Raw genomic sequence first — 10,687 nt, forward strand, 5'->3', positions numbered from 1 at the left:
CCCCACCGAGCCGTGTCCCCAAGCACCAGCCCCAACCTCTCCTGGAGCCCCCCCAGGGACGGTGCCCCCACCACCTCCCCGTGCAGCCCGTCCCGCTGTCAGAGCACAAATGGCTGCTCCTTCAGGCAATGCCCCCTACCCGGTGTCACCAACAAGGCGACGTCCTCCACACCCCTCCCCAAGCCCTCTCAGGCCTCCTGGGGCTGGAAGGAATTCACAAAAAGCTCATGGAATCGTACATTCAGGCATTCTCTATTTTCACCCCCCCACACCTTTCCATATATTCCATCGTTCCACAAGCTCTGCCCCATTACCACACGATGCAGCCCTGAGGGGTGCCCAGGCACGGGGACAGGCCCCGTCCGTGCTCCCATCCTCGCTGTCCCTCTGTCCCCAAGCACCAAAAGGCGTCAAGGGCTCCTCTGGCGGCACAGCCCCAGCACTAATTGACGCCGAGGTCGTCCCCTGCCTGTCATGGCCGGCTCGTCTTTCCCCGCCAGCCAGGGCCAGGTTTAATTACCCCCGCTAATGGCAGCCCAGGACCGGAGACTCCCCTCGGCCCGCCGCCACGCCAGCGGCTCCTGTTCCCCATCAATTATTCACGGCTCTGCTCTGGGAAGGGGTTTCTCGGGGCTGCTCGGGGGGGATTTTCCAACTTTTCCGGCATTAAGCAGCCGCTGCAGGTCCCAGAGCTGGTTGGAGGTGCTGGGGCCACCGCTGTCCCCGTGGGGTGAGTGGTGCTGGGTTTGGAGGGGACACGGGGCACAAACGTTTTGGGGGAGCACGGGGCAGCCCGAGGGAGCCTGCTGGGGGCTGTGGGGTGGGGTTTTTGGGCTCCAGACCTCATCCACTGCAGCCCCACAGGGGCTCAAGGGCCCTCAGGCTCCCGGCACCAGCTGGGGAAGGGCAAACCCTCTCCACGTGTAGGGCTGTTGCTGTCCCAGCTCCTTGCGGCACTTGGCTGCTGCTGCCCCACGGGCAGAGCAATCCCTGACCTGAGCTGGAGGGCGTGGGGGAAACTTGCCAGGAACTGGTTTCCTCTCTCAGCACCAGTCCCTGTCTGTCCCTTCTGTGGCCGTGTGCTGGACCACCCCGTGTCCCACTGCAACCAGGGTGTGGGACAGGTCGGGGCTGGCTGGGGCCAGGGCTCAGCTCCCACCTCTGCAGGGACAAACGCTGCCGTCTGCCTGCAGAACCCCGTCCCCTCGGCGTCCCCATGGGTGTCTTGAGCTGCGTGAAGTACCTGATGTTCGTCTTCAACGTGCTGGTGTTTGTGAGTCCCCCTGGGCCCGGCGGGATGGAGGGGTGCAGGGGAGCCGGCCGGTCCCACCCGTGATGTGAGGCTGTGGTCACCGACAGGCTCAGGGGAGGGGTGGCACTGGTCCGAGGGATGGGACCCCAGCAGGGTTTGGAGCGTCCTCAGTCCCCGTGAGGTGCCCGGGGCTGGTCCCCGTGCCCTGTGACCGCGGTGTGTCCCACAGGCCGGGGGGACGTGCCTGGTGGGCATCGGGGTCTGGGTGGCTGTGGACCCGGCTGGTTTCCAGGACATCGTGGCCACCAAGCCTGTGCTGAGGGCCGGCGCCTACCTGCTGCTGGCCGTGGGCATCGCCCTCTCGCTGCTGGGCTTCCTGGGCTGCTGCGGGGCCCTGCGCCGGAGCCGGCTCCTGCTGCTGGTGGTGAGTGAGGGGAGAGGTGGGAAGAGCTGGGGGATGCGGGGTGTCCCCAGAGGAGTCAGAAGACCCATCCTGGCCCTGTCAGCCCTCAACACACACCCCAATCCCGTTCCCACATTGTGAGACTTTGAATTTAAAGGCCAGAGGGTTTAATGAAGCACTGGGTGGGATCTTTTCTCCCTGAAGCCAGTGGTTTGTCCCACGTGGCCTTTCTGAGCCTCTTCCCTCAATGGCAAGAGCTAGAAACCCCTTTCTGAGCACAGGCGTGACAATTTCTTTGGCATCCCCAGGCCCTGGCAGGCAGTGCTTGTTTTTAATGTTCTGCCTGCCAGCTGCGGTGCTCGGAGATGTCGTGCCCGTCCCGAATTGCTGCATGCTTGTCTCCTGTATCCCCCCTGTTCCCCGATCCCAGGGATGTGCATGGGCAGGGAGGGCTGCAGGGGAGGGAGGAGCAGCAGGAGCGAGCTGCACACAGACCCAGGCTGCTCTCTGACTCCTCTGTCCTGCTGCCTTCCAGTTCTTCGTCCTTGTGAGCCTCGTCTTTGTCACACAGCTGGTCGGGGCTGTGCTCTTCCTGGTGCACTGGAAACAGGTATCATCCCTGCGCCCTGCTGCGGCGCCCAGCCGCTCTCCTCCCTCCATCATGCCACCGATCATGGCCCTGGGTCCCTCAGCAATCAGCTGGAGACTGGGACGGTGCAGGGACGCCCTCCTCACCCTCACCTTCACCACCAGCACACTGAGCAAGCCTGAGCCCAGCTGTGTCCCTCTGCCCCCGTGAGCTGGTGGCACTGGGCGGTTGATGGGTGTGCGGTGACTCCGTGAAGGGACTGGTCCCCCGGGTGCTCACAGGTGGTACTGACCCCACAGATCCGCCCAGAGCTCTTCCTGTCTGAGCTGCAGAGGAACTACCGTGGGGATGAGGACGCCGAGGTCTTCTCTGTGGCCTGGAACACCCTCATGGTCATGGTGAGCAGGGAGGCTCCTTCTGGGACGTGGAGCACCCATGGGCCCTGCTCAGGGTGACTGTGACCACAGGGGGAGTTCTCATGGACCCCAGTCAGACTCCAAGCAGCGTGCTGGGCTGTTCCCCTCCCTCTATTGCATCCCCAAGCAAAGTCCCTGCATTTTGACAGCATGTTGACAGTGTTTCCTTTCCATTTCAGTTCTCCTGTTGCGGCGTTTTAGGGCCTGAAGACTTTGGGAATGGCTCCCGGTTCCAGGAGCTGCATCCGGGGACACCCTGGCCACGGGCGTGCTGTGCCCGGGATGGGCTCCTGCAGGCAGGCGAGCTGCTGGGCTGGGAGCAGTGCCGGGAGAGGAGCCCTGGCTACATCCACGAGCAGGTAGGGCTGCACGGGCACCTGTCCTGCGCTGCCAGGCCCTGCCACATCCCTGCTGTGTCCCCAGCACGTCTCAGGCTCCTGCCTATGGGGAGCAGCACCCTCTGCCCCAAGCACTGAAGTGGGGACAGGACCTGAGGCACTGCTGTACCGTGGTTCTGCACCGTGGTACCTCCCCAAACCCACCGCTCATGGTGCCCCTGACCCATCCCAACCTCCCCAGCCCTCAGTCTCCCTTTGAGCTCCCTGCAGTGAAGCCTGAGGGACGCCTCCAATATCTCCCCTCCTGCCCAGGGCTGCTTCCCCACCTTCGGCAGGACCTTGCAGAATTACATCTCCATCCCCGGGACCTGCAGCTTGGCCGTGCTGGGCATCGAGGTACGGAGCAGGGGCTGGAGGGGACAAGGCAGGCAGCGGGGCACCTCTCATGGGCGCTCTTTGCCAGGAGGGAAGGGGATGGGGCTTTGTGTGAAGGGACCACAGACAGGCCCTGTCTGTCCCCCCGGCCTCTGGTTGTCACGATCACACCCAGAAAGGCGCACACAGAGCAGGTCTGTCTCAGGGGTGTAAAGCCAACCTCCCACCCGCTGTGGCTGAGATGGGTTGAGGGACTGAGGGAGCGAGGTTTATTTTGCTCCTGCAGGCCCAGGGGAGGAGGAGCACTGCTCAGCAGCTTCCTCCGTGCAGCATGGGGCAGCCCCTTGCAGGTCACAGCTACCCTGGTGCCTGGCTGGACTGGGAGCAGGACACTGACCCCTTTACTGTCCAGGCACTCAGATTCCACCCAGTTGCTGCTGCGGCAGGGAGCTAACCTGCTCCATCTCTTTTCATTGCAGATCTTTGCCATGTTCTTTGCTTTTTGCCTTTACTACAACTTCGACTGAGCAGGACACTGGGAGCAGTGCTCCTGGCCACTGCCAGTGCAGCAGAGATGAGCTGAGGGCTTTGGAAACAGCAGCAGGCAAGGATGCTCCATTTTCTTGCATATCGCAGCCCAGCTCCGTAGTTCAGGAGCTTTTCTGAGTCCTGTGTCTGCTCCAGGGGGCAAATAAGAATGACCTGGCTCACTTGTCCTGGAGCAGGGACAGGATGGGTCAAATTCTTTACACCCAAACATGCAGAGCAGGAGCCTGAGCTCTGGACTTGGTCACGCTGCCATCTGCCAGTAACATAGCTGTGACGACACGGAGTCCTGCCCCCAACATCTTCTGGCCTGCTCTACCACCACCAGTTACAGCATGGGTCAGGCTATCAGAGTCCTCCTTCCTCTCAATGCTCTCAGCCTCACTGCCCTGTCCCACACTCCCACATGCCTTTCTTCCACATCCTGCCCTCTCCCACACCTCTGGGTCCCCCTTTGGGGTTTTCTCCATCCTCAGCACTCAGCTGGTGCTTTTCGCTATCCAGCCCCTGGAGACACAGCAGCACCTAGACTCATTCCACATCCCAGCTTGTGTTAAATGCTGTAAGCTGCAACTGGAACGTAGCATGCTGCTCCAGAGACAGAGTTTTAAGATGCAGAAGTTTAGAACTTAAATTACTGAGGTATCCTTAAGTAACCTTTATTTTATAAGGCAAATGAAGCCTTCACTAGAGAAGGATTTCCACAGTTTAACACCGCAAACTAGTTCTAGTATGTCTGTCACTCAGCTTTTGTTCACTGTACATTTTGAGGCAAGGACACAAATAGAAACATCAGTCTTTAGTGCTGTTTGCATTCCTTTGAGAGAAAGCTGGTAGTCAGAAGCAGCACTGGTACTTCCAATTGTCATTTTTTTCAGAATACTCTGAAACCCCCAAACAAAATGTAAACCTCAGGGAAAAAAAAGTTTATAAATAAAATATAAAGCTTTTATTTAATAGAACTTCTGACAGAAAAGCACCTAGGAAATAGAAAAACAAAGCCTACTACTATTAATATTAAAATATTTAGTTATACCTGTGTAAAGAAAAAAGGACAGTGAAAACAAAGTTGACAGCCACACCAGGAACAAAAATCACTTAGGACTCCAGGCGAGATTTCTTCTCTTTCTTGGTGATATCACTCCCTTTTCTTTTCAGCATGATAGATTCACTGGTGGTACTTGTTTCACTCTGATTTGTTTTCTCTTCTAAAGCCTTGGAAGCCTGTGATTACACAAGAAATAAAAGTAACAGCTGTGAATAATTAAGTCATATAAACTCTTAGCACTGTTGCATGTTCCCAGCCCCATGTGTGTGTATTCACGTACACACCTTGGAACACCCTGCCCTCCAAGACCAGAACTGACTGCTCCCTGCTTTTACACACTGACCCTGAGTTGTACTGCTCCTGTTGCTGGAAACTGTATGAAGAGGGGAGTGACAGGAGAACAGAATAACAACTGTACCCAGAAGTGCCACATACACGCATAAGCATGCATGAACTCTCTATGGAGCCAGGTAAGGGATATGTAACTGATTTTTTGGAGCAGGTTTAATCTGCTTAAATTAAATTCCTTTTTACGCATCTCATCTGTGAGATATGTCAGGGTGCAGACCAGAGGCAGGAAGATAGGAAATGTGATGGCAGAAAAATGCTCCACCAAGGGTTTGGGAGACCAGTCAGAGCCAGAGAACATGTGCAGAAGACAGAACACGCTTAGCTGAGCATAAGGCACAGCCATGGCAGAACGTGCAGTTTGGTAGGATCATAGCTGAGGCAGAAACGGGGCAGCAGAATCCCAGATTATTATTTTTTTAATCAGTTTTACTCATCCTTCTTACTTCTTGAGAAACAAAGCAATTATTTGTGACCGAACACATCATTAACTTCGAAGGAGTGATAGTTTTTCCTCCACACAACCTGTCCACCTTTAAGTTGTGGTTGTCCAAATGCCTGTCAGAGGACTGAGTTCTCCCAGGGTGACAAACCCCAGCTGGCAGGTCTGGGGAACAAACACCGCTTCACCTCTTAGTGGCCAAAGGCAGCAGCTCCACCTGCTGTGCTTACAGGTGCTGCACCTCAGCTATTCTCAGCTTGTTGGGTATCTGACTGGTCACAGAAGGTAACATCACACAGCAAAAGAGAGAGCTGCCTTTGGTTACTCAAACTTCCTGAAAGACTAATACAAAGAAGACATTGTAAAAACACCACCCTTCTCTAATCCAGTCATAAGCAAGGATCCCTCCCAGCAGAGAGCAAGGGGTAGAAGTGAGACTCCACCTGCCCTCTCCACCATCCACAGACTTCAGGGCTGATATTTTCACTAACTACAGCAGATATTACAAAGTGAATCTAATAAAGATATTATAATTAAATAGTCTTCCAAGACAGAACAAAAGGGGGGGAAAGCAAGCAAGCCTTGCCAAGTAATTGTGAAAGGCAAATTGAGACGAGAAGGACTGTTCACAAAAACCAAGCTACGCAACTGAAAGAAGAGAGCACATTTCTCACCCTCTTTTGCTGGCTTGCATATTTCTCAGTCCACTCCTTGGCATTTATCAAGAACAGCTGCTTATTGTACTTGTACTCCGAGGACTAAATGTAATGAGAAAGACAGATTTGATTTAATATTAACACTGAGAAGCTGAGACTAAACACTAGGGGTTTATTAACTCCTCTAGGAGTCCTGGCATTCTGACTCCTCAAACCAGACCCAACCTGCTACAAGCATGTGGCATAAAGCATAAACTCATTTTGCTTGAAGAATGCACACTTCTGTTTGTGTGGGCAGGCCTGAAGACAAGACCTTCTCCATCTCTTTTCCACTGCTGCCATAAACCCCATGCAGCATGCCCCAGCTGCTCCAGAGAAACACAGCCATGCCCCAGGCCTGATCCCCAGCTGTACTGCTGTGTAATCCCCCAGCGTGTTAATCCTGAGCGAGCGAAGTGGAAGCACAGCCTGAACCTAATGCTCTGTTCCACCCCAGCCTGCGCCCACGGCCACAAGAGGGTCAGAGGAGCTCACGTACTATGTCTGCCATGAGAGGGTCATCGGGGTTGGGCTCTGCCATCAGCAGCTGTATGGAGGTGAGCAGCGTGGAGATGTTGAGGGAAGGCCTCCATGCGCCCTTCAAGGGAAGAGGGTGAAGGAAGCAGTTAAAGAAAGCTACACATGGGCAGCCTAGAAAAAACTCAGGACTTAGAGCGTTCAGATCCATGTGGAAAACACCCGATGCATTCTCACACACAGGCTGCGGCCCCTCTGAGGAAGCCTGACAGACAACCAAAGGCTGCATCCCACACACCTCTGCTGGGACAGCGCTGGGTAGCCCGCTTTCAGAGGGCTGCCTAATGCCTTTTGGCTCCAATCCTTAAAGCCTTGGAAGCTCATACAGAACAAAGAAGGTCACGTTCTAGTCTCTAAACAAAGGACAGGCCACACAAAAACCTCTACTGCTGTGCTCCCGTGTAAATAAGTCATCAGCAAACAGACATCCAATAAGGCTTTTACAAGAAAAAGATAAGGAGTTCATTATTCTCCTCAGGCTCGGCTTACCCATGTCCAAGCAGTGCTACCTTACCTTTGGTGGTAACTTAAGAACATCCAGGCAAATCCTTCCAGCAGAGTCAATGTTAGGATGATAGATAGGGGTCAGAAAGCGAATCTTTGGGGGCTCGAATGGGTATCTTTAAGAGATAAGCATTAAGAAACAAAAAGCTATTTTTATATTTGTACTCCAGTTGCTTCATCACCCAAGAAATATCATTATTCCCTCCTCCCAGCCATTTACTAAGTGACAATCTTTCCCAACAATTTTGGGGGCAAGCAGTGCCCTACCTTTTATGCTTTCATCTGTGTTTGATTACCACTTCCCTGAACAGCTTCCCACAAAGAAGCAAACGTGATAGGAAGCTTTCTAATCAGAATGAGCTACTTTCCAGAAAGATTTGAGACAAACATAGAAATCCTGTTAAAGTGCTTTTAGGTTGTTTATCATGCATCTCAGGATGTCCTGTATGAAATAAGTGATTCAGCCAGCAGAAATAACAATTACGTTCCATAAATGAAGGGTTTGTTATAAAAATAATCAACAACATTCTTCATGGGGAGGCTGAAGGAAAGACCTTGCTACAAGAAGGACATCGAGGTGCTCAAAAGAGTCCAGAGAAGGGCAACGAAGCTGGTGGGGGGTCTGGAAAACAAGCCCTGTGAGGAGCGGCTGAGGGAGCTGGGTTTGTTCAGCCTGGAGAAGAGGAGGCTCAGGGGAGACCTTATCGCTCTTTATAAGTACATTAAAGGAAGCTGTAGCGAGGTGGGGGTTGGTCTGTTCTCCCACGTGCCCAGTGACAGGACAAATGGGAACGGGCTGAAGTTGCGCCAGGGGTGTTTTAGGTTGGATCTTAGGAAGAACTTCTTTACTGAGAGGATTGTGAGGCATTGGAATAGGCTGCCCAGGGAAGTGGTGGAGTCACCATCCCTGGAGGTCTTTAAAAGACATTTAGATGTTGAACTTAGCGATATGGTTTAGTGGAGGACTTGTTAGTGCTAGGTCAGAGGTTGGACTCAATGATCTTGAGGTCTCTTCCAACCTAGACAATTCTGTAATTCTGTGATTCTATCAAACATATCAATTAAACCATATCTGAAATGCCTCACTAGCTAGATGCCATTGCTCACTTACCTTTCAGGCACAACTATCTCCAGGTTGAATATTCCTTTCTCGTATGGTGTGTCTGCAGCTCCTAAAATTTCTTTAGGAAAATGAATATCAAAACATAAGCATTACATTAAAAATCACTTGAGTTTATCCAACAAACTCCACAGATCACCCACAATTATGTAACTATAGCACTGCTCAAACCCATTAATTAAAATCCATGAATTAAAAGCTGCCACAATACCTGAGACCTGTTCCACCCCACAGCAATCCAGTTGCCGGATCCAACAAGTAATAGATATAAGCTAAAGGAATATCAGAAGAACCTAAGCTTTTTTCCTGGAATTCCACAGGTACGTACGTGCCACTCAGTGAATCCAGGCCTAGCAGCAAATTCTAACGCATCCCTCCCTTAAGAAGCAGCCCCAGCAGCGGGTACCTACGTGCTCGGAGGTCGTCCAGGCGGCTGCCACTTTGCCAGCAGGTGATGCCAGGAGGGGGCTCTGTGCTCAGGAGGGAGAGCTCCCTCTTCAGTCGCGATGCTCGCTGCATTGTGCTGAGATCCCGAGGGCGAATTTTATCGCTGCCAAAGCTGGAACTTCGGGAAGAGAACCACGGAATCGTTAGGGTGGGAAGAGACCTCCAGGAGCACCTGGTCCAACTGTCCCCTACCATCAGCACCCACCGAGCCGTGTCCCCAAGCACCAGCCCCAACCTCTCCTGGAGCCCCCCCAGGGACGGGGACTCCCCCACCTCCCTGGGCAACCCGTCCCAACGCCTGCCCGCTCTGTCTGAGCAGAAATGGCTCCTCATTGCCCACCTCAACCTCCCCTGGCACAGCTCCAGGCCGTTCCCTCTGGTCCCAGAGCAATGAGCTCTGCCCTGAGCCTCCCCTTCCCCAGCCCAAACCCCCCCAGGCTCCTCCCGGCCCCCCCTCAGCCCCCTCCTGTGCTGCCGTTAGGGCGGGGGGGGCCTCACCGTGACCCGCCCCCTCCCCCCTCACCTCGGCGGGAAGCAGCGCGCGGCGCGGGGGGGGAGGGGGGGAGTTAGGCGGGGGGGGCGGGGCATCCCCGTCGCTTAGCAACGCGGGGAGACGCTGCCCATTGGCCCCGCCCCTCGGCCCAAACCGCGGGCGCTGATTGGGCGCCGCCTGGCCACGCCCCCTCCCGCGGCGCCCGTTCGAATTCGAAGGGGAGGAGCGCTGCGATTGGAGGAGCCCCGAGGGCGGGAGCGCAAGCCACGCCCCTAGAGGGCGGGGAAAGGCGCGAAGTGGGCGTGTCTATGAGACGCCCCGCCCACTGGCTCTGCACTGGGGGGGCCGGGGTCCTGCTGCCCCCTTCCCCTTGTCCCCCCCCCCCAGTGCGGTGCCCCCGCTCTGTGCCCCGGCAGCAGCCGGAGCGGGGCGGCCCCGGCCCCAGCCCCAGCCCCGGCCGTGCCCCCAGTCCCCGTGTCCCGTCCCCCCCCCCCGCTGCCGGGCGTTGCATAACCGGCCCCGTGGCCTGGGCACCGGTGCCGGCGGCTGGGGACAGCGCTGGGGACCCGCTGCGCGACCCCCCCCATAAAGGGGGGGCATCGGGTCGGGCCGGCCCCGCACCGCCCTGGGCCCTGGGGAGGGAGGGCAGCGTGGGGCTGGGGGTCAGGGCTGTAGGGTCGGGGGCTGTGGGGCTGGGAGTAGGGGCTGTGGGGTCAGGGGCTGTGGGGTTTGGGGCTGTAGGGTCCGAGGGCTGTGGGGCTGGGGGTTGTAGGGTCAGGGGCTGTAGGGCTGGGGCCAAGCACTTTTAAGAGCCCAAAATACAGCTGTGGGGCTGCTAGTGCAGCTGGCTGTGTGTGTGCGTGCTGAAGGCTTCATAGCCGCGTTGTCATCGCTTCCTATCGGGACAGCCGAGGCGAGCGGCTGTGCCTTGACAGCACCGGGCAATCCACGTGTCCGCAGAGGAAATTGAGCTGCTAAAAATTTCCGTCGGGCCTCGGTCCGAACGTGCTGGGTCTTGCTGTGCCGCGAGCGGGCGGTGAGCGCGCTGCCAGCCTCCTCCGGCAGGAGTTACGCAAAACCCCGAGTCCTTCAGCCTGTTGAATCCACCCCAGTGTGTGTTTGTGTGATCGCAGC

General features: G+C 55.8%; 2 protein-coding genes across 3 annotated transcripts; one reads left to right on the forward strand and one right to left on the reverse strand.

Annotated features, from left to right (window-relative positions):
• The first annotated feature begins 807 nt into the window (after positions 1-807).
• LOC137844032 (tetraspanin-18-like) lies at positions 808-4,704 on the forward strand. Its single transcript, XM_068659958.1, has 7 exons — positions 808-1,273; positions 1,482-1,676; positions 2,191-2,265; positions 2,544-2,642; positions 2,840-3,019; positions 3,311-3,394; positions 3,853-4,704. Exons 1-7 carry the CDS (start codon positions 1,217-1,219, stop codon positions 3,898-3,900), a joined length of 738 nt encoding a protein of 245 aa, XP_068516059.1. The 5' UTR covers positions 808-1,216; the 3' UTR covers positions 3,901-4,704.
• Positions 4,705-4,853: 149 nt separating this feature from the next.
• UBE2T (ubiquitin conjugating enzyme E2 T) lies at positions 4,854-9,706 on the reverse strand. Of its 2 annotated transcripts, none has more exons than XM_068659959.1 (7): positions 9,584-9,706; positions 9,024-9,178; positions 8,605-8,674; positions 7,504-7,609; positions 6,952-7,050; positions 6,432-6,515; positions 4,854-5,143 (listed from the first exon to the last, which is right to left on the reverse strand). In XM_068659959.1, exons 1-7 carry the CDS (start codon positions 9,646-9,648, stop codon positions 5,018-5,020), a joined length of 705 nt encoding a protein of 234 aa, XP_068516060.1. In that variant the 5' UTR covers positions 9,649-9,706; the 3' UTR covers positions 4,854-5,017. The 2 variants fall into 2 exon arrangements, with proteins under 2 accessions (XP_068516060.1, XP_068516061.1); XM_068659960.1 differs by lacking the exon at positions 9,584-9,706 and adding an exon at positions 9,401-9,552.
• Between the last annotated feature and the right edge of the window lie 981 nt (positions 9,707-10,687).

The sequence above is a fragment of the Anas acuta genome, chromosome 24 (assembly GCF_963932015.1).
Source record: "Anas acuta chromosome 24, bAnaAcu1.1, whole genome shotgun sequence".
Classification (NCBI taxonomy): Eukaryota; Metazoa; Chordata; class Aves; order Anseriformes; family Anatidae; genus Anas; species Anas acuta.